The sequence below is a fragment of the Stigmatopora argus genome, chromosome 1, assembly GCF_051989625.1.
Source record: "Stigmatopora argus isolate UIUO_Sarg chromosome 1, RoL_Sarg_1.0, whole genome shotgun sequence".
NCBI lineage: Eukaryota > Metazoa > Chordata > Actinopteri > Syngnathiformes > Syngnathidae > Stigmatopora > Stigmatopora argus.
In genome coordinates, this window is record NC_135387.1 from 3356868 (window position 1) to 3382904 (window position 26037).

The following is a 26037-nucleotide window of genomic DNA, read 5'->3' on the forward strand; positions in this document are numbered from 1 at the left end:
TGTGGCCCATGAGCCCTGTTTTCACTACTTCAAGCACTCAGAGCTCACTAGAGACTCTTGGCATGCCTCGTAGTACTTCAGAGCTATTGTTTCAGACTTTCTACTATGGTGTTCTCAGGTTTGAACAGAGCTTACAATGGTGACTTCAAAAACGTTTGGTCTCCTTGGGTCTTTTGTTCAGTGCTCGGTCAAAGCAAATTTTGAGCGGGAATAACACAAGTACTTTTCCTTTTAGATGTTAAATGCACTCCCTGGCTTAGTATTAATTGTGTTTGTAAGAAAATGGTGTAGAACAATATAGGTAATTTTATTCTCTGACTTCCACTGTACTATACATATGTTTGTAAATCGCACAACTGAGTAAAAAAATATTAAACTGAGATTAAAAAACAAATCCCGTGTCCAAACCATTCAGAATATCTGGCCTTGCAACCACTGTAATAGGGATAATTGAAGTGCAGTGAATGAAAATACAAAACAAGCTTTACACGACAATCAAGTATGCCTACCCTTTATTCAATAAGAACATTAGACATGAAGTTTGATGGCAGATTAAAATAATTCATCCAACTCCCTTGACTCATTTTGAATTGAAATGACATCAAAATCTATATTGGAAAAATCAGCTCTGCAAGGGAGGCATTTTGCTCGGATTTGAAGGTTGTGCCCACTTCTGTTGTCTGAGTTATATAACTTTCCCCATATCAGCTGTATGTATATGGGCCAATCATGTTGCTCTGGTGGAATGTGCTCCATATCTTGAGTTATTTTTCCCTTTCACATTCCCATCCGTATTCATATTAAAGTTGTTTTTCTTTCTGCTTCCCATCATCTAGTAATGATAAAAAAGCTGGAGCCAGTTTGAGAGAACAGCAGAGTTTGGATGTTTACTGTGCTTGGCTCAGAGAAAAGGTCCATTGTGTCAACACTGTGACTTTTATTGGTCCTCGGAGAGATGAAGGCCCAGGTTCTGGCCCCAGATCGGCATGTTATTGATGGATAGGTCTGTCACAATTGGGTTCCAGGCTGCTGCATAAAAATGATGAGGGGTGGTGTGAGTTTTGCGATGCATAATATAACATCAATAACTAATTTCAGTCCAGTGGGCTTATTTGGATGGAAATTCAACCCAATATTAAGTTCAGGATTTATCACACTTTTCTCTTTTAGGTTTTTAACTCTGCCTTAGAAAAGGCACGCAGATTAGGTGATGCTGAGTACCTTGTCCTTTTTGAAGTCCTCGACATGAATTAGAGTATTCATTCATTTTTTTCTGTCTTTTGGACTGCTTTTCTATTTTATAAATGTAGCCCCAGAATTGTTTGATACCTTAGACTTTCTAGGTTCGGAACAATGTATTTGTAGACGATAGTCAACTGGACAATAGTCAACAGTAGCTTCGGGAAAACTAAAATGTTAATGCTAATGATGCAACCAGGGGTGTTGTGAGTTTTGCGATGCATAGTATAACATCAATAATTAATTTCAGTCCAGTGGGGTTATTTGGATGGAAATTCAAATGTTAATGATGCAACCAGGGGTCTCAGTAGGTTCTGAGGACAGGGGAGGTCTAGTCCCCTGGACGAGCAAAGAATGGTAATTAATGGAGTCATTAAGCCATCAAAAAAAAAACTCAGATTAACAAGAACTGGTTAATAACTTGCGCACAAATTTTGTAGATATACTCAACTGTTTTAAGCAACCATGTTTTTATTTAATGTTCACATTAACAACACTGCCACTACATCAGATGCTTTTGTTTTTTTACCCTTTAGCACATTAAGGTTAATTATGCAACAAAAAGATTCCATGTGTGAATGGATTTGACAAATATTCTGTACTCCAAACACAAAAATAAACAATACCAACAGGAAGTACATCAACAAAAAACAACCTACATGCTAAAAAATAACACTTTTTTTCGGGTCGGGTTGGGTCGGATTCGGGTTCGGGCTCAAAATTTTACCCCTGATCTACACAATCAAACTGAAGCGCTTCTTAAAAGCAGGGGAACAACATGCATCATGCTAACTTGTGTTAAAATCTATAGTGCAAGTGGTTAGCGCGTCGGCCTCACAGCTCTGGGGTCCTGGGTTCAAATCCAGGTCACGCCCCACCTGTGTGGAGTTTGCGTGGGTTTCCTCCGGGTACTCCAGTTTCCTCCCACATTCCAAAAACATGATTGGACACTTTAAATTGCCCCAAGGTATGGGTGTGAGTGTGCATGATCTCCTTGTGCCCTGTGATGATCTGGCCACATTCAGGGTGTCCCCCGCCTCTGGCCCGGAGTCAGCTGAGATAGGCTCCAGCACCCCCCAATGACCCTCATGAGGATAAAGCAGTTCAGAAAATTAGATGAGATGAGATGAGGCACAATGGCCTATTTCTGGCGTGCTGAGATTTTTCTCAAGATTAATAATTCACAAAGAAAGATTTAAACAAGATTTAAAATCTACAATGCTGGTGTAAATTAATAAAATTTATGGAATATTTAGGTTTGTTGTGGTAGTCTGACCCCCAAAATACCCTTCAGAGTGGCGGCAGATTTAATGAGATTAATGGAGGTGTCTTGGTTTTCTCAGCCTCTCTTGAGCACCACAAGAGAAAGAAAACGAGACAAAATGTGTTTGGTTCTTAATGAGCCAGGGAGCTTGGGCATGTCATTTCATCGGTGGTGGCAGTTGAGGTTTCACAACGAATTCATCAAGTATCAGTTGTCTTCAGCCAAGGGTTTCCTTGATTACAGCAGAGAGGGAAGCAGTGGGAGAAAAACTTTTATATAACGCTTTCAGGGCCCAGGTAGTAAATATATACGGCGTATATTTTTGAGTTCAGTGCACCACTTGGTAACAGATATATTAGCTGTTCTGTCTCATGTATGCCCTATCTAGAAAAACAGTAAGAAATGAAGTTTCGTAATTTCAAACAGGTTTGGATCACTTTAAACTTGACAACTCATTAATGTATACTTTGGGATGCTTATTTGGTTTCTTTTGAACGATGTTACTACTGTGAGGTCTTTTTTACGCCTTTATGGCAATAACCACAATTATAATTACAAGTGTACAGGATCAGCTCCTGCTGAGAGCTTTTTCCTTTTTCCTTTTTCTTTACAAAACACCTTTTTTTAGCGTGAAACAAGTGAGCATGTTCTAACATGTGCTTGGAGCTGTGCAAAGGGGTGTTGTGAGTGTCATTCACCAACAGTAGGTAAAGATCTGATTTTAGGGCATAGAAATCTTCACATAGCTACCTGTAGCTATGTGAACAGTTCTATCCCACTCACCAGCCCTGATCATTTGAAACCTACCTAGTCGTCATCCACGAAAAACAGTGTGAAATCTGAATGATATGCAAAGAGTAAAAGTACTCTACCTTTCTTTCCTTCACAGTACGAGCGGAGGGAACAAAGGAGGGACCCACCTGCATGGACAAGAATCATGGCTGTGCACACATCTGTAGGGAGACACAGAAGGGTGGCATCTCCTGCGAATGTCGACCTGGATTCCAGCTCACCCGTAACAGCAAGGACTGCAAATGTAAGGCATAACTCATAGTTCACATCCTTGGGAGGTGCACGCACAAATGCACACAATACAGAAGGGTAAGGATTTATAGGGTCCTCCGGAGAAGGTTATAGAGGTTGGAAACTTGCCGATGATAGATAATTGCAGCCATTTTACAAATACCTTCAGGGCAGATTCAACCAAGACATTTACATTACATTACTAGGCAGGAACTCATCTTCAGAATGATCCTCATAAAAAAAGCACCTTTATCAAATAGGGGATGATCATTTATACAAGCGGGGCAAGTGTAGAGGTTATGCGAAGGGGACCGCTTTGATGGACAGAGCATACTTCCTGTTGCTGTGCAACCAAGATCATCCTGTCAGAGCTGGGTCCATGTCTGATTGGGGATTTGTCTGTGTTTGCATAAGGATTGGAGAAGTGTTATTCTATGTTTTTTTTTCTTCTGTGACAGCCCGGGAAAAGGGCAAAAGGGATTGGGATGCTCAGGTGTAGACAGGATGGCAATGGAAGTCTTGGCTCCCGAGTGAACTTTTTCAGTCTGTCATCATAGGTGTGTCAAACTGAGCAAGGCTAACGCTTCCTTCAGCAGCCAACACAGAAATGGCCACTTAAAAAAATTGCTAAGTTGTGAAAGTATACACATGCATACAACAACTAACACTGAGCTAACTGACGATGTGCAATATTCAAGCAATGGGCCACTGATTTGGCAATTACTGCTAGTGTCAGTGAACTTGAATTCCCCAGTTACTTTGAGTAACCAAAACACCCCTTTTCTCTGGCCTTAACAATTTATCATAGTGTCTAGACTATAAATCTTTTTTTTTCGAAGTTTGGCTGGGCGCAGTCTCATTTGCAGGCATGACACTAGGCTACCTATGTTATGCTAGTCGCTAGCGTACCTATGTTATGCTAACCACTAGCGTACCTATGTTATGCTGGCCACTAGCATCTGTTATGCTAGCTGCTAGCGTATGTTAGGCTTGGCACAAGTGTGTTTTTTTAAAGACAGCACGAGCAAAACTAAATTTGATAATGCTTTATTGAGGTTAAAGGTACACTCTGATATAAAGAGTTCGGCGTTTAACATGCTAGGCTCCACTGTCAGTCAGAGTTTTGTATTCCGGGAACATGAATGCAGCTTTGGCGAAAGCTCGAACAACAGTGCAGGCCGATACTTGAGCCCAGTCATCCACAATCCATTGTAACTCGCGACATGCATCAGTCCCAAGCCTTTGTTTCTCCTCGCTGTTATATCGGCATCGACAATTCATTCCAAATCATTTCGTAACTCGTGCGACGCTGCCTGCCCGAACTACAAAGTTGGGCAATCCGTTAGCAATCCGTTAGCAATCCGTTAGCAATCTGTTAGCAATACGTTAGCAAAGCTGTTAAATTGTGTTCGACCCATGGCTTCAGTCCATTTTCCAAGCGTTCACACCTGCATTGTGTTGGCATTCACTCCAGGCATTTCCTCTGTATAGTTCAGGTTATGCTGTTTCTTTAAGTATTGAGTGTTTTTGAGGGTTAAAAGCACACTGAAGTCAAATGCCTTGCCACTCCCCTGGGATGTTTTGAATGGATTTACCGTAATACTTGGAATGCGCAGGGAGGCTATTTTTAGAGTGAACGTCCGCTCGGTTGATCGCAATAAGTAGCGTGCCGGCAAGAAATAAAACCAGTCACTCAAGCGGTCAGGGCCATACAAAAATTGAGTTTAGTGCACAGACAAAACGCACTGACCGATTGGGCGCATCGACCATTTAAGAGAAAATTTTAGACTTTTAAGTGCGCCCTATAGGTGTGAAAATACGTAACTGTAATCCTTAGCTTCTTCGTGACTACAACTTTCGCGGGTTCACTACATCACCGATTTTTTTCTGAAGTATAAAAAAAGTTCATAAAAAATGTCAAAATCCACGATGAAACTCGCAAGTGGAAGACAGATAAAAAAAGAGCGGTGAAAATGGCGGACGTCAGGGCACCGTGTCTTCTTCGGTGCTGAAATGGTTGTCACTCAGCGCCAGCGTGGTGAAGAGGTCCAAGATGTAGCGGCTAATCTCTCTGCCCAGGTTGCCGTTCTGCACGTTGCCGCGACCGTTCTTCTCCACAAAGTGCTGCCACTTTCGCTTGGCCAACAGCGTGCCGCTGTTCACCGCCCGAAGCTCGCATCTTCGAAAGATAGGGAACGGCAAATTCTCGTGTGAACTAACACACCCCACCTCTGACTCCGGGGAATAAAAAAGTGAACCAACATTATGAGGGATTTGCGCCATAGATACGGTCGTGAAGCTGGCATGACGATAGGATGGCAACAAACTGCATGGGGGCACTCAGAAGGAGACTGATGACAACATGGTCGGAGCCATTCAATTTGGCAATCGTCTTGACAGTGTCAAGACAACAACAACAGCAATAGAATATGACGAAGAAGACTTGGACTAAAGCTCCACTAACCTGTTTGTTTATTATTTAAATCAAGCGGTGAGGAACTATTTTCACTGTGAGTACAGTACTTAAAGTATTTACATTTTTTTTTATTTGTACATATATTTTGGATATTAATACTTTACAGTCTTTTCATATGCCTGTAACTGATATTTAATAAATACACTTCTTGATAATTGTACTTGTGTACATAGGTTTTTGTATAGGTGCGAAAACATGTAGTATGGTATGCAGCCTATGGAGCCTATCCCAGCCAACTCCGGGCCAGAGGCGGGGCACACCCTGAATCGTTGGCCAGACGATCATGGAAACTCACAGCCAGGGTTGTGTGTGTGTGTGTATGTATGTGTGTATGTGTGTATGTGTGTATGTGTGTATGTGTGTATGTGTGTATGTGTGTATGTGTGTATGTGTGTATGTGTGTATGTGTGTATGTGTGTATGTGTGTATGTGTGTATGTGTGTATGTGTGTGTGTGTGTGTGTGTATGTATATATATGTATGTATGTATATGTATATATATATATATGTGTGTATATATAAATGATAAAAATGATATATTCTTACCACTAGGTGGTATATATATACACATATATATATATATATATATATATATATATATATATATATATATATATATATGTGTGTATATATACCACCTAGTGGTAAGAATATATCATTTTTTTAAACTTCAACAAACAGTGGAACACTGGAAAGCAGGGGTGATCAAACTTTTTTGCTCCAAGATCTACTTTTCAGGGAGTTAACCTTGTCTACCTTTTTTTACAGGCCACCGACAAAGCTCAGCAGTTATTTACGTTGATATACCTCGCGTTAGCCTCTATCAACATGTATGGGAGCAGTAGGGAACGGGGGTACAAATTCACTCTCGTGCTAAAGCTTAATGCGAACAGAGGGGAGGGAACAAAATGTAATTGTTGTGCGATCTACCAATAGTACCTTGGCGATCTACCAATAGTTCTTTGGCAATCTACCGATAGTTCCTTGTTAATCTACCGGTGGATCGCGATCTATCCCATGCTGTAAAGCAGGGGTCCCCAAACTTTTTCTTGTGAGGGCCACATAACTTTTCCCTTCTCTGATGGGGGGCCGGTGTCAGTTTGTAACAGAAAAAGCCATGGAACATTAACTTTCTGTTGTGCCATGCACAATCTTCTCCCTTTGCTCTGAAGTTTATGCACGACACCACAACCGTCATTACAGAATCCCACGTCAACATTTTGCAGCACAGTGCTTGGTGGTGAATTTGGCAGTGGACTCGTAGCGGGGCGGTGAGACCCCTTTTTTCCAACTCCCGGTTCATGCGTCCCATTATTAGACAGCGAGTTTCGGCCACCATGCTAGGAGCCCCGTCAGTCGTGATGCTAGCTAGCTTTGACCAGTCCAGGTCCAACTTCTCCATGGTTTGGCACACTTTGTCAAAAATATCCTCTCCCGTTGTAGTCCCTTTGAGACTTTGGAGGGCTGCCAGATCCTCGCAAATCTCAAAGTTTGCGCTAACTCCACGAATAAAAATGAGCAGTTGCGCTGTGTCTTGCACGTCCGTGCTTTCATCCAGTGCTAATGAAAAAAAGTCAAATTATTTCGTCTTCTGCTGCAGCTGGGCATATACATTACTCCCGATTTCTTCAACGCGTCTGGTCATTGTACTCACCGACAGACTTACGGCATTAAATGCATCTTTCTTCTCGGGACACACCTCCTCCGCGACAGTATCCATACATTTCTTAACAAACTCTCCGTCAGTGAAAGGCTTACCGCTGCTTGCTATCAATTTAGCAACCCAAAAGCTGGCCCGAACGGATGCCTGGTTCTGCTGAGATAGTAGTCCACTTTTTCGCTTTGAGAGTTTGTCTGCTCGTATTTGGCCTTGCAATCTATCGTACTTGTCTTTGTGACGGGATTCGTAGTGTCGGCAAAGATTGTATTCTTTGAATACCGCCACCGTCTCTTGACAAATGAGACAAACAGCCTTTTCTTTGCATTGAACAAAAAAATAATCGTTTGTCCACTCCAGGTTAAATATCCTGCATTCTGAATCAATTTTTCTCTCACCTAACTTTTTCGCCATTATTCCGTTCTCAAATAGGTTGCAGTTTTAATATGCTTGAATAGTCCGCGATGGTCCCAGGGCTCCGCCCTCACCTGCGATCGTCCAGATGTCTCGGTAACACTGCTCGTGCATGCAACGGTGGACGTGCCCGCATGCATCAAAGGGAAACACTCTCCCCGCGCGTGTCACCAAAGAAGCAATGCGAAGCCCCGCTTCACTGGGATGATTTGTGGGCTCAGCAGGGGTGCAATGAACCAAACACAAGATTAAAATGTCCCAGTCTTCAAGGCCAAATAGGAAAAAAAATCCGATAGCGTCTCTGGTATTGTTCAGAGGGCCGGTCCAAATGTGCCAGCGGGCCGCATCCAAAAAAAAAAAAAAAAAAAAATTCAAAAAAAAAAAAAAAAAAATTCCGATAGCGTCTCTGGTATTGTTCAGAGGGCCGGTCCAAATGTGCCGGCGGGCCGTATCCGGCCCGCGGGCCGTAGTTTGGTGACCCCTGCTGTAAAGCATTGATGAATTTACACTGTAGATTCTACAGAGACAGCTAATATGACGTTGGAGACCTGCCTCAGACATGGTATGTCAAAGATAACAACCTGGTGTATGAATGATCAGCAAAACCGTATAAAAAGTCCTTTTTGCAAAATACCCTCCTACGTATGGACAAGGCCTAGGGCAAAAACATGCAAACAAGCACTAACTAATGTAATTTATTTGGTAGTGATTTGGAGTGAGATTGAGAGTTTGGTCATGTATGTATGTATAAGATATGGTCAGTTTCTCATTTTCTTCCGCTTTATCCAAAGTCGGGTCGTAGGGGCAGCAGCTTCAGCAGGGAAGCCCAGACTTCCCTCTCCCCAGCCACTTCATTCATCTCTTCCGGGAGTATCCCAAGATGTTCCCGGGGCAGCTAGGAGACATAGTCTCCCCACCGTGTCAGAGGTCGGCCCTGTGTCCTCTTCCCGGTGGGACGTGCCCGGAACACCTCCCGAGGGAGGCGTCCAGGGGGCATCCTGATCAGATGCCTGAGCCAAGCTCACCTTATCTCTAAGGGAGAGTCTGGACATCCTGCGGAGGAAACTCATTTCAGCCGCTTGTATCCGGGATATTGTTCTTTCAGTCACGGCCCACAGCTCGTGACCATTGATGAGGGTGGGAACGTGCCCAGAACACCTCCCGAAGGAGGCGTCCAGGGGGCATCCTGATGATGCCTGAGCCAACTTATCTGGCTCCTCTCGATCCGGAGGAGCTGCGGCTCTACTCCGAGCCCCTCCCGGATGACCGAGCTTCTCACCTTATCTCTAAGGGAGAGTCCGGACATCCTACGGAGGAAACTCATTTCAGCCGCTTGTATCCGGGTTATTGTTCTTTCGGTCACGGCCCACAGCTCGTGATCATTGATGAGGGTGGGAACGTAGACCGGACGGTAAATAGAGAGGTTCGCCTTTTGGCTCAGCTCCTTCTTCACTACGACGGACCGGTGCAGAGTCTGCATCACTGCAGACACCACACCGATCTGCCTGTCGATCTCCCGCTCCATTCTTCCCTCACTCGTGAACAAGACCCCAAGATACTTAAACTCCTCCACCTGGGGAAGAACCTGGTCCCTGACCCGGAGAGGGCATGCCACCTTTTTCCGACTGAGGACCATGGTCTCAGATTTGGAGGTGCTGATTCTCATCCCGACCGCTTCACACTCGGTTGCGAATCATTCCAGCAAGAGTTGGAGATCACGGCCTGATGAAGCCAACAGAACCACATCATCTGCAAAAAGCAGGGATGCAATACTGAGGCCACCAAACCAGACCCCCTCAAGGCCACGGCTGCGCCTAGCTATTGTGTCCATAAAAGTGATGAACAGAATCGGTGACATAGGGCAGCCCTGGCCCACTGGAAACGGATCCGACTTACTACCGGCTACGCGGACCAGACTCTGACACCGGTCATAAAGGGACCGGACCCCGTGTAACAGGGGATCCGGAACCCCCATACTCCCGGAGTACCTCCCACAAGTTTGCCGGGGGACACGGTCGAATGCCTTCTCCAAGTCCACAAAGCACACAAAGACTGGTTGGGCGAACTCCCATGACCCCCCCGAGGACCCCGCTGAGAGTGTGTTACTTGGGCTAAAAATGTGTTGTTTTAACAGACGCCTATTTACCCAGTTGTTCTCCATTTTCTTGATATTACGATAAAGTAAAATGTAATATGTATGTTCGGCCTATAAAAAAAATCCCTCTAAAATGCAGCTTATGCTCCAGTACGACTGAAATGTTTTTTAATTTCCTCCTCAATGTGCATTTTAGCCTGATGTGAATTAATGTCCAAAATATGTATTTGTCACAAAGAATAAAAATAACTAAAAGTGTATATTTTGAATATTTAAAATGTTGCGATCTGTTTTAGTGACATGTAACTATGGGAATGGTGGTTGCCAGCATATATGTGAAGAAACAGACCATGGCCCCAAATGTGGGTGCCACATGAAGTTTATCCTGCACACAGATGGGAAGACTTGTGTTGGTGAGTTTTAACACACAAATAATTCTAATAGGTAAATGAATAACAGCTTTTAACTGAGAAGATGTAGGACCCCAAATATTAAGTCACTCTCCTGTTATTACTGTAAATAACATTTGTTTGTAATTGAGTGTATTGTACTGAAAATATATTTGGTAATACAGCCTTAGTTCCAGTAGCAGTGAGCCTTTTCTCTTGCTGTGTGACATATAGTAAGGGCAAAAAGCTACCACCGACTGTACTTTCTGTCTCCCCTGCTTCTGCTCTAGTAACCTCTCACTTTCTGCATCTGCTTTGGCTTCTTTTTCTTTGTCTCCTTCTTATCTTTTTTACTTGTTTTTGTGCAACAGCTCTACGTGTAGCGCTCCATTTCTGCAGCTATGCAGACAGACACACACCTTCCATTAGCTTCCTGGGTCAATTCTTCGCTGCTGCCTGTTGGGGATTAACTCACACACCTGACCTAACCTTCCAATGGCATTTATCACTTGACTTAAGTTGAGTAAAAATCATTCAGCTGCCAGGACATGTTGAACCGTGCTGAATGACAGTTTTCCATCAGTCAAAGCACAGGTCTTAGTGGGTCCATTCCCTTTGGCTTTTCGGAATTTGTACAGGAATTTAAATGACAGTCAGTGTAAATCAACCAAACATTTATTTGGAAGCTCGGTGTTGATCAAGAGACTTTATACATATGTTTGTTCTAGGCTTTTGAATTTAATAGGTCCACCTACTTACACTAGGCACTACTATTATGTAAATGCTCATTTGCAGTGGTTTTGTTGGGTTGGACATTGTTTCCTCGTCAGATGGACAAACATAATGTGAGAATTTGATTGCACAGTTTTAGTTAAGATAAGTCTGTTGTGCTTTAGTCTAATGTGAGAGCTCGGTTTGGCAAGTACCTAATCCTCGTTACTAATACAAATCCCATTATTGCCAGACCTTTATTAAGGTCTGGTCAACTAAACTTTCATTATTGCAAGAGCAATGAGCATACCTGTCAATCTCTGCCGATAACTGCCCTTATAAATGATTATGATTCCCCTTACAAACCCCAAAAAACCTTACAAACACCGTACGACTCGTACGGTGTTTGTAAGGTTTTTGGGGGTTTGTAAGGGGAATCATAATCATTTATAAGGGCAGTTATCGACAGAGGTTGACAGGTATGAATGAGATACCACAAAGTTGATCACAACTATATCCAGGCCATTTTCCAAAGCAATGAGCGATGAGCTACTGATTGATGAACGCCTCCACTGCTACTGTGTTTCCACTGAAAAGTTACTACATCCCGGCATGTGTGTGTGTGTATATATATATATATATATATATATATATATATATATATATATATATATATATATATATATATATATATATATATATATATATATTGGCGCTGAGTGGTTAGCACGCCAGCCTCACAGTGGGGGGACCTGGGTTAAAATCCAGGTTCGGACCTTTCTGTGTGGAGTTTGCATAATCTCCCCGCCTGCGTGGATTTTCTCCGGGTACTCTGGTTTCCTCCCATATTCCAAAGACATGCGGGGTAGGCTGATTGGACACTCTAAATTGCCCCTAGGTTCAGTGGGGCAAATAAGTATTTAGTCAACCACTAATTGTACAAGTTCTTCTACTTGAAAAGATTAGAGGCCCGTAATTGTCAACATGGGTAAACCTTAACCATGAGAGACGAATTTGGAAAAAAAACAGAAAACCAATTGTTCGATTTTTGAAGAATTCATTTCCAAATTAGAGTGGAAAATGAGTATTTGGTCACCTACAAACAAGCAAGATTTCTGGCTGTCATAGAGGTCTAACGTCTTCTAACGAGGTCTACCAAGGTCTCCACTCGTTACCTGTATTAATAGCATCTGTTTTAACTCTATCGGTAAATAAGACACCTGTCCACATGCTCAGTCTCTCAGACTCCAAACTCCACTATGGCCAAGACCAAAGAGCTGTCGAAGGACACCAGAGACAAAATTGTAGACCTGCACCAGGCTGGGAAGACTGAATCTGCAACAGGTATAACGCTTGGTGTAAAGAAATCAACTGTGGGAGCAATTATTAGAAAATGGAAGACATACAAGACCACTGATAATCCCCCTTGATCTGGAGCTCCATGCAAGATCTCACCTAGTGGCATCAAATTGATAACAAGAACGGTGAGCAAAAATCCCAGAACGACACGTGGGGACCTAGTGAATGACCTACAGAGAGCTGGGGCCACAGTAACAAAGGCTACTATCAATAACAAAATGCGCCACCAGGGGCTCAAATCCTGCTCTGCCAGACGTGTCCCCCCCAGTCTCCAGATCTCAACCCCATAGAAAATCTGTGGAGTGAGTTGAAAGTCCATGTTGCCCAATGACAGCCCCAAAACATCACTGCTCTAGAGGAGATCTGCATGGAGGAATGGACCAAAATACCAGCAAAAGTGTGTGAAAAGCTTGTGAAGAGTTACAAAAAATGTTTGGCCTCCGTTATTGCCAACAAAGGGTACATAACAAAGTATTGAGATGAACTTTTGGTATTGACCAAATACTTATTTTCCACCATGATTTGCAAAATAAATTCTTTAAAAATCAAACAATGTGATTTTCAGTTTTTGTTTCCACATTCTGTCTCTCATGGTTGAGGTTTGCCCATGTTGCCAATTACAGGCCTCTCTCACTCGTAAACGGAACAAACACTCCACCCTCACGTTCGCTATCGATGGGCTGTTTGCTGTCGTACTATTCCCTTCAAAATATTCCGAAAATGATGCACACAAATGTCCTCACAATCGGATAACGCACGACCACTTGCCAACGAGAAGCAGTCTTTTATCAGCGATCGCTCCGCTGCTCATAAGAACATAAGGGGCACTGGCTCGCAACTCCCTTTTAGCTTGTAGCATCTGTGGTCGCTTTGAACGGCACCTATGATAGAGTTGCTACCGGGGATGCTATTGCGGGGAGTTGCGAGCCAGTGCCCCTGATGTTCTTATGAGCAGCGAACGAGAAGTAATATAATACTCCTCGTATTAGATAATAATAGCAGGAAATGCATCAGCTGAGCTTACCCACGTATTGATTGTGGGTAAAGTTTTATTCTGAGAAAGAGTGCCATTGCCTGTCGGCGTTGTGTGCACGAGTATACTTCATTACCCAGAAAGCCCTCTTTACCCCGCGCATGCGCGTTGTGCGTTTCCTGGTCTGAATAACTCATTCGGTCCTCGTAGATATTGTTATACACGAAAGAGATGCAAAAAAGACAGTGCCATGGCCACCTGGCTTGGTCGCATCACGAAATTTTGACCGCATTACGGGCGAATTATTCGATCGAAATTTCTGTCGTAAAACGAGAATATTGTATGACGAGCGGTCGTATGACGAGGTACCACTGTATAGCCATATTTTACTCACCATAAACCCTTTTTAACTGTACATAATATCCATCCTCCTTTCTTTCTTCCTTCTTTTCTATCGCCATCGAAGCTAATGATGAAAGTCGAGCCTGTCCTGTCATATTTCCGGCATAGTCCGTCTTGAAAATGGCTTTAAATCAACACAACAATATATTTGCTTGTGCAGCTAGCTCCAAATACAGTTTGGTAGCTCTTTGTAGTTAGCGCACTGAAAGTGGCGGACACACTCTTTTCTCGGCTGTAACAGGCTTGCTATCTTCGGAGTTGACCGCCCTTTCTTAATGATGTCCATTTTTTTCTGGAAAAGTCTATCTGGAAAATAGCTTTGTGAGCAAATCTGCAACCAAATCCATTTGTTTTCCTCCGTCGGCCATTATGAGTTTGCGATCTCTGGCTGGCTCACTTTGGTTTTGGTCCGCTTACTAGCCAATCATAGTTGGTGAAAGCGATGGCGTATCCCTATGCCAGTGAAATGGCCTCGGTGTCACCAAATCGAATTTTGATTGGTTGAAGCAACAGTCTTATATATATATATATAATTGGCTGGCCACAAATTCAGGGTGTAACCCTGCCTGGTGCTTACAGTAGGCTGTGATAGGCTCCAGCCTCCCCACTCCCCCACAACTCTTGCAAGGATTAGCGGTACGGAAATGAATAATGAATGAATAATTTCAACCCTAGCGCCCTCGCCCTGGTCTAGATGTTCACTCACCTGACTTGTGAGCATTCGTGGGCTCGATCCCCACTGGTTGCGGTATGACTGTGAGGTCGAATTGTCGTTTGACTCTCTCCCTACGACTGACTGGCGACCAGTCCAGGGTGTACTACTCTGCTTTTCGCCAAAAGTCAGCAGGGATAGTCTCCGCAAACCTCACGAGGATGCATGGTATGGAATTAATATTTTCAACCCTTTAAAATACGCTGCAACCAATTTATATGATGCTCACACGAAACACACACCTTGCAGGCCTTTTTTTTTGCTTTAAACGCCTTTGTCAAATTTGAGGTCCGTTAATTTGTTTGATAGACTGGGGATTTCAATGCCAGATCCACTGCCATATGATAAGCAACAGAAACATTGCTCCATGAAACCAGTTCAAACAAACTACGACCGCACAAAGAAAAAAGAAGCTCACCCAAATAGGGCAGATGCCCCCTACAACAGAACTTTAAAAAATAAATTTGAAATACCATAAATCATCAGCATTGGAAAAAAATATATAACATCAGGCTCTGAGGACCATAGCCTATACAGTACATCCCTAGAATATACCTACCAAATTTAAATATGCCCGTTAATAATGGAGGAGTGGCCATTTTTATTTAGACTCCTCACCAACAAGAACACGAACAAAGCGATTGATCTTTTGAACCATTCTGAAAATGAAGCTTCCATAACTAAACCTGTAAAATATACTAGATGATAAATATGACTAGAAAATGTTACATTGTTAATTGCCATTGGAAGATTTTTCCAATGGATGACAATAGACGTCAAATCCATTGAACTGTGAGGGAATGGCAGGGATTGATCACTTTCAACGAAGGGGAGTGAAGCAGTTAACAAAGAACTTCACTACTGATGAATATCTTCAGTGTTATACTTTCAAAAACATGTTAAACGGCATGTGCAATGTTAGTACAAGTGAGAAACTATTTAGTTTCCTCTATGTTTGAAACCAATTGAGCCCACAGTTGACTTTTCAGACATATGTCGAGTTGATCTCACTAAAAGCATGTTTTTAGTGAATGTAGGACAGTATTGAGAACATTCACAACATGAAGGTAAAAAAAACTAAATAAATACAATTTGACAGATCCAGTCTTTCAGCTTGCAGCACTAACCATTCCTCGCTCTGTCTGACCACGGTCACAACTCTCACGCTTCCCAGCAAAGGGCTCTACTTGCACACAAAACCACAACTACACTGCACTTTTCCTGCAGTGTGTGGATTTTATATTTACATGACACGCATGCTGTTAGATCACACTTTTGCCTTGAGATGTCACCTTCACTTTTCTCTTTAATTCAGTTTCGGTTGTTCAGTTCACTGTTAATTATCCAGGTTTAAAAAAGCTATTTTAGTTCTTTGTGCTGTCAATGCTAGTGTGAGTCTAGATTTGCAAATTGCCTAATCTTATTTTCACCTTTTGTATTTATGGACATCTCAGGAGACATAATATCTATCATCATGTTACGTGCTGTGAAATTTATAACAAACAAGAATTTTGCAAGGTTAAGTGTATTGTAGGACTAAAGTGGTGTTTTTGCAATGTGTGTGTGGGCGTGGGTGTGCGTGTGCATGCAGGGGAGAGGAGTGTCCAGTCCCAGGCAGCCCCACAGCTGTTCCCTAATGGTAAATATGTGTTCCTCTGACTCCTCTCTCTAGCGGTATACGGGAGTAGAGGAAGCTAACCTCACAGACACCTATCAGGCTCTTTCACACCCACAGGGAGCATCTTTCCATCTTCCTCTTTCTTCTGTGAATGCCCTCTCAGTAACAACTGTTGCCTGTGTCAAACCACACCTTTTCAAAACACAGCTGCAAATGCGGTTCTTCCAAAAAGCAGCAGGAATTTTATTAAAAAATAGTGAAGAGCCTGTTGTTGCCACCTTCATTTGTTTGTGCACAAAAGGCAATGTGGCAAGCACAAAGAAGCCACAAGTGTTACTGCGGTGCCGTTTAAGACATTTCTTTATTTCGATCTTAGTGATCTGAGTGAAATGAAGCTTGCAGTGTTTCAAACTCTGTGTTCCCCGAATACCATTAGCACAGCTTATTAGCTTTGTGAGGGAGCCAATAATGAGTCCGTGATTGGCACTGAAACAAAATTGGGAGGAAAAGTGTTTGAAGAAGTTCAGCCATTTGTAGCATTACATGAACAGGGAAAATTTGTAGTTTAATGTCGTCAACCTGACTAGTAGGCGTGATTTGACTCTATTCTTGCATGCTTCCACATTAAGAGTATGGATGCATGCTATGTCTGGTTGCTAGGCCAACACACAGTGAGTGACAGCATTAAACTTTATCCTTAGCCCTTAATTTAACTTTGTCTACAGAGTCCTTCAACAACAACTATAACAATTTGAAGAAGAAAAAACACAATATAAGGCATTTTGTCACTGTATGCTGCAGATATAAAAGAGAAAAGGAGTGGCAAACAGATTTATGTGTTGCAGGCAACTCAAGTTGTTGCACTAATGGGACTCTCAGAAAATATAGTTTACTTTCCATCTACTTTACGGAAAATGGAACATTAATAAATCGCTAAATAAATTCCCTGCAATTTCATTGTCCATTTCATTAAAGATTATTGTACATGCTAAATTCATATATTGCATCAACTCTGGCAGTTTAGCAGATTTGTTGGACACAATCCTAATTAAAATCCACACATACAGCATTGGTGTACTTACCAGTTTCTATTTACAATTAGTATCAATTTATGTCCTTTTTTGCACACACAAGCCTTTATTAAAGCAGCCCCTTTCTCTGAGATTAAAATATATTGTAAATAATAACTCCACAAGCCTCTTTTTTTTCTGAATCCCCTTGAGCAGGGGTGTGCAAACTATTCCACAAAGGGCCACAGTGGCTCCGGGTTTTCATTCCAACCCATAGAGAGGGCACCTTTTCACCAATCTGGTGTCCTACAGGTGCAATCAGGGGATTGCAGTCAGGTGCTTCTTGTGTTCTGCAGAAATCTCATTGGTTAAGCTGTCTGTGCTGGGTCGGTTGGAACAAAAACCTGCACCCACAGCGGCCCTCGAGGACCGGTTTGCCTACGCCTGCCCTTGAGAGTTTGACATTTTAGTGGTCAAAATAGAAGGGTAGAGATCACAGTTCTGATGGCAGCCCGCGAAAATTACCACAAATGGTTCCAAAAGGATTCGTTTGATAGGAATCCTTTTATTTACTTACTTATTTAATTAACAGGAAAACTTGATTCTATGCCAGCGAACTGTGCGAGAGTCGATGTTCACTCTTAGTTTTCCAGTAGATTGTTAGTCACATGTAGACAATAGTCACATATAGAAATCTTCCAACATTCATACATCCATTCTGCATGCTTATCCTCACAAGAATCAGGGAAGTAAGTATTATTAAGGCTGACTAAACCACGAGTTTTTTGTTTTGAAACAAATCCTATCATTCCGGGGTTGTTCTAAAGGAAGTAGGCCTATACAGCACTGGTAAGTCTTATCAATATGCCCCCTCGGCATAAGCGCAAAATGGATCGCAATTTGGATGAAACGTTTAAGAAATCCAGACACTCGCAGAACCTTATTGCTTCTTGTTCGAAGAAATATCCTATGTTGACGCCGTCTCTAAAAGGATCAACATTTGCACATTGCACAACATGCATGTCCGACTGCAGCATGACACATGGTGAAATTACTGCCTGCAAAGCACACGTAGAAGAATCCAAACACAAAGGTAAACTTATTTTCATTATGCTGTACTTTTTCAATAGTTTGAAAAAATACAATATTTTAATTAATTTAAAAACATGATAACAGTTTGACTTAAATTGTCCTATGCTTATTTATTTATTTTTACATTTTATATCCATTTGGCGTGAATCGCATTCACTCCGGAAATACTCCGGAAATGGGACAAGGGTACTCCTGAAATGGGGTCGACGGAGGTTGGCAGCTCACAAATACAGCAGGAGCGCTTGCAGCACCATTTGAAATGTGATGCAAACAAGGGTAAATAGGCACAAAAAATAATTGCAGTGTAAAAGGGCAATTAAATCCAATTAGCATGACACTTTTTAAGTCAGCATATTCACCCAACATGAGCCACCTCATTCAACTCAATTTGGTTAAAACTTGACAGATCAACGAAAATCATGTTTTAAATATGTCGCATTGGGAGGATGCCCAAGGTAGGAATAAAGACAACCAAAGTTGTTACCACTGGATCCACATGAACAATGTATTTTCACCATTGAAGTCTGGTTTATTATGTTTTGATCGGTTTAATCAACAAAAATAACATTATACAACTAGTCTGGTTTATTTCTGGATATTATGTCCTAGTTTCAGCTATTTCTGTCTGTGAAAATCGAAACATTAGGAGTTTTAGGAGAATTAGCATTTGACTTTATCACATAAATTACCTATGTGGATGTAGCACACAGGAATTGGCGTTTGCTTTTTCTGTTGCACCTCAAGGGAACGGCAGCCGACTCTTAGGCACAACTCAATTTCTTTTTTCTTATGTGGTTTGTAACTAAGCTTGGAAATTTAGCCAGGTGTTTGTCGCATAACCGCTGTGTCTGCTGGCTAGCTGAACATGTTTGTTTTCCCCCCAAAGCCTATTTGAAATTGCCTCGTGCCTTGTTAGGCAACATTTGTATGGTGTGGCCTATAAACATTATATGGAAAACTTTATTGTTTGATACTAGAGTGCTTAATGGAGAAATTTGCACCTTCTGTTGAAAAAGGGGGGGGGGGTTGTGTGAGAGGAAAATTGCAGCAATTCAGCTTGAGATCTTAAACCTTATATTGGGAAATATCTGCTTCTTATTAATTCCAGGTCCCTACCTGGTAATGCGGCTGGTGTGCATCCAAAAATCACACAACCAAAACATTCCAGAGCCTTCACTAAACCGTAATGTCAGAAATAATTCTTTGCTCTCTTAGTACATGATCATTGGTTGAGATGTCTGCCTAAATATTTTAGAGGCATGTCCTGACACCGTTTTATTATCATGTCTGCCAACTGTCTTAGCTAGCATTTTGCACATATGTCAGACTACTACTGTGAAACCTCTGGTCTTGGCTTTGGGACAGTTAGAAAGTCCCTCTGCACCTACTATATTTAGACTGCGTACTATAGTTTTGAGTTCGATTCCGGCTTCCGGCAAACAATCTTGATGGAATCTACTCCAACAGTGGCCTAAACATGGTTAGCAGATTACAAAAAGATTTGTTCCCAAAAGTCACTTGTAAGAGTATCCCAAATTCATTCATTCATTTTCTGAACCGCTTTACCCTCACAAGGGTTGTGGGGATGCTGGAGCCTATTCCAGCGGACACCAGGACATCCTGAATTGGCGGCCAGCCAATCGCAGGGCACGAGGAGACGGACAACCATTCATGCTCACACTCATCTAGGGGCAATTTAGAGTGCCAACCAGCCTACCATGCGTGTTTTTGGAATGTGGGAGGAAACTCTAGTACCCGGAGAAAACCCACGCAGCCCCGGGAGAACATGTAAACTCCCAAATTCATAAAAAAAATAAAAATATAAATGTGAGCTAATATGTGTGTGTGTGTGTGTGTGTGTGTGTGTGTGTGTGTGTGTGTGTGTGTGTGTGTGTGTGTGTGTGTGTGCGTGCGTGCGTGTGTGTGTGAAAATATGTGCTGCCTTGCATTTGCAAGTTTTTTAATCGCTTAATAAGGGGAATTGCAATCATTAATAAGCGGGGCATTTAGTCAAGGTGGACAGGTATGTAAGAGAGAATCATGAAACATGGATAGTGGTTTTTGTGAGACAGCCAATTGAATTGAATTGAATGCTTTTATTGTCATTATATGAGATAGAATGAGAGCGATGAAATGAGAGCCCAGTAGAGGGTAGCGATGTTCTAAAGTGAGAATCAATGCATCCGCGACAATATTTTCAAAATAAAATAACGGATAAGGAAATGCATTTTCTTTTTGGGGGATTTCGTAACTTGGATCTTTGTCGTATCTCGAGTCACTCATTTGCATATAAAAAAATTGCAACCTGAACATTTCGTACAGAGAGGCATTCGTAAGTAGAGGTATGACTGTATGTATATATATCGAGGGTTCAATCCCTGGTACTCCCAAAAAACATCCATAGCATCTAATTGATCATGCCAAATAGTCCCTAGGTATGACTGTAAGCGTGAATGGTTTTTCGTTCTATTGTGCCCTACGATGGGCTGGCAACCAATTCAGGGTGTCCCCCGCATACTGCCCACAATTGGCTGGGATAGGCTCCAGAACCGCAACCCCCTGTGAGGATAAACAGTATGTACAATGAATGAAGGAATGTTCATTTATTGATTTTTAACACCGTGCATACTTATCAAGGTCCAGGAGCCTATCCCAGCTGAGTGCGAGCAAATGCAGCCAATCAGTCCTAGAGCACACAGAGACAGACAACCATTCGCAGATAGAATCACACCTATGAGTGGGAGTTGATCCCATGCTGCCTGAACTGAATTTAGGCGAATGTGTCATAAAACTATTAGCAACACAAGAATAAAAAACACATATACATAAATAATTCTTAATTCTTAATTTTATTCTAATTATTTTCCAAGATATTGGTTTTTGTAGACAGCCAGGCTTGGCAGCACGAGTAGGATTTCCTCGAGGCTAAACCCAGTCAAAAGAACATTTGAGAAGTCCAACAGAATAACAGTGAGTTAAGACAGTTACAGTTAGGATCTTTCAAGATGCGTATATAATAATTATGTCTGAATGGCTAGATATCTGCTGTGTATGCTAAATCCTTTGCACAATAACCAATAAATAATCAGAAATGTTTCATGTTAATATTTTTCGAAGATCTTATCGTACTTGTGAGAAGGTACGCTACATGATTTTTGCCTATGTAAAAAAATTGTGTTACTCCGAAAGAATATGATTCCCAGTAGAGGCTGAAATAAAAGCAATCAAGAAAAGAAAATTCAGTGTTACAGTATCATGTTACTCCTGATATTATCTATACAAAGATTTAGTTATTGCGTAGCCCAGGGCAGGCAGCATTTTCATAACACTGTTTGGAATGTTCATTTTATCGAGACTAAGACCTTTTCCTTCAGGTATTTATTTTAGGTATCATGTAACTGACATATTGCTGCACCATGTACAGCCTTCAGCAAAAACATGTGCTGTTTTGATCGGTTGTCTATGAGACTGCTATTAAACATAAAGTGACATCACACCAAGCACCTGTTTTGCTTGGAACCACTAATTCTGCTGTGGAGCTTAGTTTTTTGTGCTGCCGAAAATGTTGTTTTGGCTGCATGAGGCTGTTAGTTTTGCTTTGGTGTTTATTGTTGCATAGCATATGATATTAGTTGATGCTCCAGTGTGATTGCTGTGATCCTCATTGACTACAAAAATATAATAAAATGATGCAGTGGTCTCAACATCACCATTAATGGCAGCCAGTGATTAAAATGATTGTCACGTTTGACTTAATTTTCTGGACCGTGGAAGGTTGTCCGAAATGTATTTTTGCACACACTTGGGTCTCTTTGAGGGCATGATACGTCTTTATTATTGCTGAAAATCACCGTAAAATGTGTCTTCGGCTCGTCTTCGTCACATTAAACCCTGTCATCCATCAGTGCTTTCATTTAGTTTTTTATAAACAGTACAGACGCGCTCCTACTTACGAACGAGTTAGGTTCCGAGCGATTGTTCATAAGTTGAATTTGTTCGTAAGTTGCTCAGTGCTATATTTTGTATTATAATTTATGTTTAAGGCCTATATAAGTATATTGAAGGTTTATATACATGCATTTGTATGTTTAAGGCTTGTATAATTAACACACACTGGTTTGTACTGAAAAAAACATTTAATAAAATGGAGAGAATACATACAGTACTGTATACATACATTAGAGAGAGAGAGGGATTTACAAGAAACTGGCCGAAAGAAGCTATCTAATGACGATTGCAGTTTTCTTTTTTTCATCATAAATGATGCGGTAGCACTGTATGGCATGATTCAATTGATTTGCAAACTTTGTGCAACGTTCAATATTTGGGTCCTGCTGCTCGATCTTTATGTTTATAAATGGTACTGACGGTCGAACGATTCAAGTTGTATTCACGTGCAACGCTCACCACTTTCTGACGCGCATCAAGCTTCGTTATTATTGCCACTCATTTCAAATGAAATGGCTTGCCTCTTCCTTGCACCTCCCTCAATAGAAGCCTTTCGCTTTTCACCAACAATATTCAATAATGGATGCACGAGATATTTAATGATACAAATGAAAAAGGTTCTTTGCGCACTGGAGATACGTTCACGCACTTCCGCATTGCAACGAACTGGGCAGAGGAAGGTAGATGCTGGGTAAGCTGAGCGCTCACAGCGCCAGGCGTCGGTATTAGCGGCGGAAAGAAGCACTACTCGGAAAAAGGCGCGCAATACAAAATCGAACTTACAAACATTTTTCGACATAAACGCAATTTACAGACATGTTCGTATGTACCGTTGTTCGTAACTCGAATGTTCGTAAGTAGGGGAGCGTCTGTATATCCACTTAGGAGCCAGTTTGAAAAAACTATAGTGTCCCCCAAGAGCCTGGAAGGTCTTAGTGAAATAAAAGAAAAGACAATCAGCCTACTCATTTGGAATATGTTGTTAACTCATCGTAACAGCATTGATTATAGCACACAACTTCTTTAACCATTACCCTGTAAACCTGTTATATTTAACCATTATCACTCAATTGTAACCATTCAGCGTCTGCATCCCAACCTTGTTCTGTCCTTCTTTCTTTCTTTTTTTAGTGTACAACTAAAACCTCTCCAGTGTTTCTTGTTTCTTTTTTCTGACACAAAAGCTATCTGAATCTAAAAGTTGAGTTAGAGATATAAGTAAGTCAGAGCAGGATCCTTGAATTTGATGGCAGTTTTCTCTTTCTCTACAGAGACTTGTGCTGTCAACAACGGTGGCTGTGATAGCACATGCCATGATTCAGTGTCGGGAGTTCGCTGTAGCTGTCCTGTCGGTTTCACACTGCAGCCGGACCGCAAGACCTGCAAAGGTGATCTATCATATATGCAGTATTCAATCTGCATCTGTCACCTCTTTTACATTCAGCCTCATCTAGTGACATAGAACATACTTTTCTTTTTTTGTAGAGTTATGACTGTATTAGGCATTCCCGAATGCACGCACAAATAAAAAAGACAGGACAATCCTCTGGGTTTTCTTGCAAGAGAGAATCGAACCGAGTCGCCTTCGTCCAGGTTCATTCTGGCGTTACACTCATCTTTTTCCTGTTTATTAGCTTCAAGGACCCTAGTACAATGGACGTCTCAGCTCTCAAGGGAGGGGTGGGAAATCAGGAGTGAGAAGTCAATAGAAGTTTTAGCTCTCAAAACAAATGAAGGTCATGTTGAGCCGAAGGTTCTTCTCCACATTCCAGCAGTCTAAGATGATTCAACCTTCCCGTTGTTTGGTCCAACTAAGGAGCAAAGCATTTACATGGTTGCAAGCAGATGTTCTAAAATGACTTTTCTAATGTTAATAAGCTAAGTAAAGCAAAGCGTTCTTCATTGCGAGCAAATATATAATAATGTAAGAGACTAATAAGCTGAGTAAAGCAAAGCGTTCTTCATTGCGAGCAAATATATAATAATGTAAGACTTATAACCCTAACAGTTCCACGGTCCTCACACATCTACCAACTAAACCCTTTAAAATTGGTCAACATGTCCCAATTTTGTAAGAAAGATGTGAGAAACACACAAAAATGAAAGAAAATGATCATAAAATTATTTATTAATGTCACAAAATGAATAACAAGTATATATATAAACCCGTGTTAAAACGCATGGGAACAAGAGAAAGCTACCGGGATGCAACATAGAGATAGCACACAAACATGAACACACATTTAATAAACACAGCATTAAGAATAAAAACTACAACTTTCATCAACAACAAGCATTAATGTTTTATGATTTCTTTGAAAGTTAATTTTACACCCATTTTTATAAGTCACTACTGGTTCTTTCCTTCTTCTGAAGTACTGGTTGACGAACATTTTGAAAAAAATATATATACAAAGACGATCTCACCTTTGACGACTTTTAATAATGTTTCTAAAATGCACAAGACAAACGTCGTCAAAGTGGGTACGACTCGTGAACACTTTTTCAGGATGTTTTTTCCACGAAGTCGGAAAGTTCGTTTCTCCTCCGTTTTTTTCTGATTTGCAATGGTGGCTGTGTTATACCCTGTATTTACGCTTGAAACACAGGGAGAAATAATCACAATAGTGATTCGTTGTTGCTTCCTCAATCCAGCTTTACTGGTATGAAGAAAATCTCCCGTGTTGGCCAAGGTATGCTCATCAAGGCATCAATAATCGAATACCGTTTTACAACCAGTCAAAACTAATGGTATGCGCATCAAGCCATCAATAATTGAATATTGATATACTACATCCAATCCAAACTAGTTGCACATCCCCAACATGCAATCGTTAATGGAACACTTTAACATGTCACAGCTGCTTCCTCCTCAGCTGCCTTCTCGTTGAATTCCTCGTGTATTGATTGAGCGTTGCATTTACTCAAGATCCGTTTTGGTGCACGTCGACCAAATAACTCATCAATGTCCGTATTACTGACCACACGGCCCATCGCCTGCCCCGCGACACAATTTCGCCTGCCCCGCGACACAATTTCGCCGAGCGAAGGCTGCGGTTCAGGTCGTGGCACTCGGCCACAGCTTCCCCAAGCATAAATACGTTTAGGAAAGACACTTGGTTAAAGAAAAAAAAAAAAAAAAAAAAACAACAACAAATATATATATATATATATATATATATATATATATATATATATATATATATATATATATATATAAGTTTGGATTGGATGTATATCGAATTGGTGGCCAAGGGCACAAGGAGAAGGACACCCATAGTTGGGGGCAATTTAAAGTGTCCAATCAGCCTACCAAGCATGTTTTTGGAATGTGGAAGGAAACCGGAGTACCCGGAGGAAACCCACGCAGGCCCGGGGAGAACATACAAACTCCACACAGGTGTGACCTGACCTGGATTTTAAAACCAGGACCCACACTTGCAAATTTACATCAGTCAAACGTAAAACGTCTATTTGAGTGGCACCTCTATTTGAACGGCAACTCTAATAAAACGGCACTTTGGGGGAAGAAATAAAAAATAAAATGGCACCCTCCAATTGAAAACGCCAAACGCAAACAATACTCTGATCCGAGTTGATGGAGACACAGTGTTTAAATACACCGACAGGGTTTGACAGGACAATTCGAAACACCT

At 41.6% G+C, this 26037-nt stretch overlaps 1 protein-coding gene across 4 annotated transcripts in view; it reads left to right on the plus strand.

Moving 5' to 3' along the window:
• LOC144075441 (signal peptide, CUB and EGF-like domain-containing protein 3) overlaps window positions 1-26037 on the plus strand; it is a 171405-nt gene that overhangs the window by 103161 nt on the left and 42207 nt on the right. For 3 of the 4 annotated variants that reach the window (XM_077602483.1, XM_077602751.1, XM_077602573.1), the window contains exons 5-8: window positions 3393-3539; window positions 10464-10579; window positions 16280-16352; window positions 23653-23769. In XM_077602483.1, coding sequence (XP_077458609.1) covers window positions 3393-3539; window positions 10464-10579; window positions 16280-16352; window positions 23653-23769 — 453 coding nt within the window. Of the gene's footprint in view, window positions 1-3392; window positions 3540-10463; window positions 10581-16279; window positions 16353-23652; window positions 23770-26037 lie in introns of all 4 variants that reach the window. The other variant, XM_077602661.1, reaches the window with a different exon arrangement.